Source organism: Lactuca sativa, chromosome 4 (genome assembly GCF_002870075.4).
Source record: "Lactuca sativa cultivar Salinas chromosome 4, Lsat_Salinas_v11, whole genome shotgun sequence".
NCBI classification, from domain to species: Eukaryota; Viridiplantae; Streptophyta; class Magnoliopsida; order Asterales; family Asteraceae; genus Lactuca; species Lactuca sativa.
Window position 1 is genome coordinate 66,364,149 of NC_056626.2, and position 4,867 is coordinate 66,369,015.

Genomic DNA, 4,867 nt, shown 5'->3' on the forward strand with positions numbered 1-4,867 from the left:
CTTTTCTCATTAATCTTGTCTTTCTCTCTTTCTCTCCTCCTCCCTGTCATCACCTCCTTACCTCCTCCTTCGCCATCCCTTCCATGAAAAGGGTTATACCCACCTCCGACATCTCTACTTCCTATCTCTTATCTAATTAATCTTGTCCTTCTCTCTTTCTCTCCCTCTCCCTGTCCTCGCCGACATAGATCAAGAGCAGGTTGAAGACATTAGCGACACCTTGCCACTCTCATTTCCAACAATGCTTCTTCTACTATGGATAGAGACAAGACCTTCGCTGGTGTAATCGATCGTGCTATGGAGAAAGAGTTCACTGAGAATGATCAGAACGAAGGTTGGCTTATTTAATCTGATGCTTTTATTTAGGGTTTTACAATGTATGCTTTCAATTGCTTACTAGGATTCTAATTACTGCATTTTTTTATTTCTTCCTTCCATGATAAAAAGGGAATTCAATAGATCATCCATTATCATTGGTTACTTCAGGAATTGAATCTTTTCTTTTTAATTGAAAATGTTAGGGCTTCCATTTTATATGATTCTTTTGTAGCTATATTGTTACCTAACTTTAGAGAACTTTCATCTGGAAGTTCAAGTTTGACTTGTGATTAGAAAGAAAGAACAATATTCAAAATTTATATGGATCTCTTAATTAACATGGTTATCAAACTTAAGCTTTTGTGACATAATCATCTTAAAGGTAGAATTGATATAATACAAAAGTACCAATAACTAATCTTCCTAAATCCTAACTGAATTTGCAGAAGAGGATGCAGACAGCTTCAATAACAGTGTTTTTGGGCAACATGTTGTTCTTTCAATTTTAATTCTTCTGGTTCACTGAACCATATTACACACCAATGTTGTTGTTCTTTCAATTTTAATTCTTCTAGTTCACTGAACCATATTACACACTAATGTTCAATTTTTTTATTCTGAGTACAATAATTGTTTATATAATACTCAATTTGAAAATTATCTTCTACAATGGTTGTTTGTGTAGACACTAATATATTTTTTTTCTTATGTTTAGTGAGACTAAACGAATCATTATACAGTGTTAAGAGTTTTGGATAAATTTATTTGTCGACGAAAGAATGGTGGACACCTTTTATTATTTTGGGTCTTGAGAACATCATCAAATATCCGAATGCAAATTGGAAATCAAGGAGCTCTAGTAACAAGGTGACAAATGAGGCTGAGTTATCACTAACATCACATCTACATGAAATTCTGGTAGAAAGAGAGCTAATGAGACCGACCTCGAAATAAAAGCAAAAAAATTAGTAGGGTGTTATTTCTTTAGGAATTTGGAAGCCGTCTCATAAGTAGAGTGTTATTTTAATGTTGTTACTATTGTTTTGTCAAAGTAGAGTGTTATTGTTTTAGAATTTTATTTTCTTTGTATTGTAACTTTCCCAGCATCATGTTGGTTTTAATTTTAGCAATTCATAAAAAAAAGTTTGATATTATTTCATTGTTTACCATGCACTAATGATAATTTTGTAACATGTTGGATATGTTCCTGTTGCATAAATACATTACATAAACAGTCCATGTAGCCGAAAATACATTACAAAAATAGTCCCTATAGCAGAAATACATTACAGAAATAGTCCCTATCGTAGAAATACATTACAGAAATAGTCTATGCGCATAAAAACATCACAAATATGGTCCCTGTTTCAAAAAAATATTACAGATATAGTCTATGTTTCAGAAAAACATTTAAAAATTGTCCATGTGCACAAAAATATTACAGATTTGGCCCATGTTTCAGAAAAAACATTACATATATGGTCCCTGTTTTAGAAAATATTACAGATATAGTCTATGTGTTAGAAAAACATTTAAAAATTGTTCATGTTTACAAAAATATTACAGATTTTGTCTATGTTTCAGAAAAAACATTACAAAGATGGTCCCTGTTTCAGAAAAATATTACAGATATAGTCTATGTGTCAGAAAAACATTTAAACATTGTTGATGGGCACAAAAATATTACAGATTTGGTCCATGTTTCAGAAAAAACATTACAAATATGGTCCTTGTTTCATAAAAATATTACAAATATAATCCATGTGTCAGAAAAAACATTTAAAAATGGTCCATGTGCACAAAAATATTATAGATTTGGTCCATGTTTCAGAAAAACATTACACATATGGTCCCTATTTCAGAAAAAAAAAACATTACGGATATAGTCCCCGTTTCAGAAAAATTATAAAAATGGTCATTGTGACTAATAACAATTACAGATATGGTTCATGTGGTAGAAACTCATTACAGAATTAGTCCATATGGCAAAAAAACATTACAAAAACGGTCCATATGCAGACCCTATAGCAGAAAATGTTTATATAAATGGTCATTGTTAGAGAAATACATTACAGAAACAATCCCTATGGCATAAATTCATTAAAAAATGGTCCCAATATATATATATATATATATATATATATATATATATGTAATCAAATTTTAAATGGTTTTTCTCATGCAAATTCTACCGAACAACAAAATTAAAAAATTAAACAATCCATGCAGAAAGCATTAAAGTACTAAAATGTAATGAAACTCATAACAAAAACTCATGATGGTTTGTGTTCTTTCCTCTTGCTAGAGGATGCTTCATCAAAACCTTGAGACGCGAGATTTTTGCAAGTCCTTTGATGGTGTCCATATAAACCACAACGGGGACATCTGTGCCTTTTCTTAGGCTTATCATGTGGTATAATTCTATTCTTTTTCGGTCGTCCAGGCGGTCGTTTTATAATAGGTGGGTATATCTTATCGATTGTCTCTATATTCACCCATTGATCTTTTCCGGGCATTGGACCAATTTCTAAAGCATATGCTTCTTTAAACTTGTCGACTGTGAAATATGTATCAACATATTTTTCCCAGCTAGGCTCCCTTGTGAAAGCAATAAAAGCAGTTGCATGCACACATGGAAGGCCTGTAACTTGCCATTTTCGACAACTACATTTTTTCTCATCCAATACAACATCCCAACGATATCCTTTGAACTTCACTTCTGCTTTATTATCACTGCTTCTACAAACTTGATATTCACCCAAGTTCTACATGAGAAAATAAAACAAGAATAAACTAATATCAGGAAAAATATATATGTTTAATGCAAAAACAATTATGTATGTATATAGTTCATTAACTTGCCTTGGTGATTGTTTTGAGATACTTCTTTGCTTTTGGAACTAATGGTCATTTCCATTTTTTCACCTTACTCCTTTTATTGTCAAATCTTTCCATAAGCTTTTCTCTAATTGCATCAAGGAGATCAAACACCGGTTTATAATGTATGTCACCTACCCAAGAGTTAAAAGTTTCTGAAATATTGTTGGTAATGTAATCACACTTAACAAGTGTTCCAAACTTACTTCTACTTCATATCTTTTTATGGTTCTCATTCAAATATGAAATTGAACCTGCACATTTAGTACCAATTTCATTTAACAATTTATCATGCTTACCAACAGAGTAGGTATTTGCAGCCTCCCATAACTTGGTCATGAAAAAGTCACCTCGAAAATGTTTTTTTGAAGTTGCTATATAAATGTCTTATGCATTCTCGATGCTCAATATTAGGATAAACCTGTGTAATAGCTAATTCCAACCCCTTTTGCATGTCAGAGGAGATAACAAGACCATTTGGTATACCAATCGCTTTTTGTAGTGATGTGAGAAACCAAGTCCATGATTTTGTATTCTCTGCCTCAAGCACACGATAGGCTACTGGAAACATACCATTGTTACCGTCGATACTTGTGGCAGCAGCTAACACACCATTAAATTCCCCTTTCAAATGACAAGCATCAAGCCCAATGCATGGACGACAACCAGCAAGAAGCCCCTTAGAGCATGCTGTTAATGATATAAAAAAGTGTAAGAAATGTTTCTTTTCACCCACTATCTGCAAATCAATCTCCACCACACTTCCTGGGTTTCTCTTTTCGAGTTCTTGTTTGAAATTAAATATATTTACATACGAGTCATCCCACTTGCCATACATATCGGTATAAGCTTGCTCTCTTCCTCTAAAAACTCTCATATATGGTACTTCAACATTGTAGGTATGCATAAGCCACTTTTTTAGGTCGGCAGGAGAGACATCGCCTTCCGATTTCAACTTGTCGGTGACAACATCAGCAATCCATCCTTAAGTGGCATGTTTGTTACCGCTCTTGTTGCTTCAAGTACAAGAATGAGTTTCTATAAATTTCTTTACCTACAAAATTGCAAAAGACCATATAATTATGTTAACATAATAACAATGTTGATGAATTTAGTATTTCTCAAATTTTATACTTACTTCAAAAGTAACTCCATCTTGTGTAAGAGAAGCATGAATTCTTCACTTGCACTTTTTATCTCCATAACATGCTGTAAGTCTTGTCAAATCACTTTTCTCAATGATATACTCAAATTCATTTGTTAGTGCATAATGATTTAATGCTCTTCTAAAAGCAATTACACTTGGGAATTTAGAATTGACTTTCATAAATGGATTCATCTTACTATATGCATAAGTTTCACCATAATTTATAAGCTCATATTCGTTCTCAGAACTATGAAGACTATGATAGCTTTCTTGACTTGGACAAACTGAGTCTGACTCATTTTCATGATGAGACTCGTCAATAACTTTATCTTGACAACTTAACGGTTTAGGGTTATACCTTAATTTTTTGGTTGTGGCATAAATTGTTACTTCTTTATCCTCATTATACATGTTTAGCATCACCATGAAGCTCTTATCATTATCAAGTTCAATAAAGCATTGCTCTTTTGCATATTTATCAACAAATACTATTGACAAAACAATATCTCTTTGTGACGGATAATG

At 32.5% G+C, this 4,867-nt stretch overlaps 1 protein-coding gene across 1 annotated transcript; it reads right to left on the reverse strand.

Moving 5' to 3' along the window:
* Window positions 1–2,591: 2,591 nt before the first annotated feature.
* Window positions 2,592–4,072, reverse strand: LOC128133444 (uncharacterized). Its single transcript, XM_052770890.1, has 4 exons — window positions 3,617–4,072; window positions 3,450–3,525; window positions 3,244–3,329; window positions 2,592–3,083 (listed from the first exon to the last, which is right to left on the reverse strand). The coding sequence occupies exons 1-4, from the start codon at window positions 4,070–4,072 to the stop codon at window positions 2,592–2,594; spliced, it is 1,110 nt and encodes a 369-aa protein (XP_052626850.1).
* Between the last annotated feature and the right edge of the window lie 795 nt (window positions 4,073–4,867).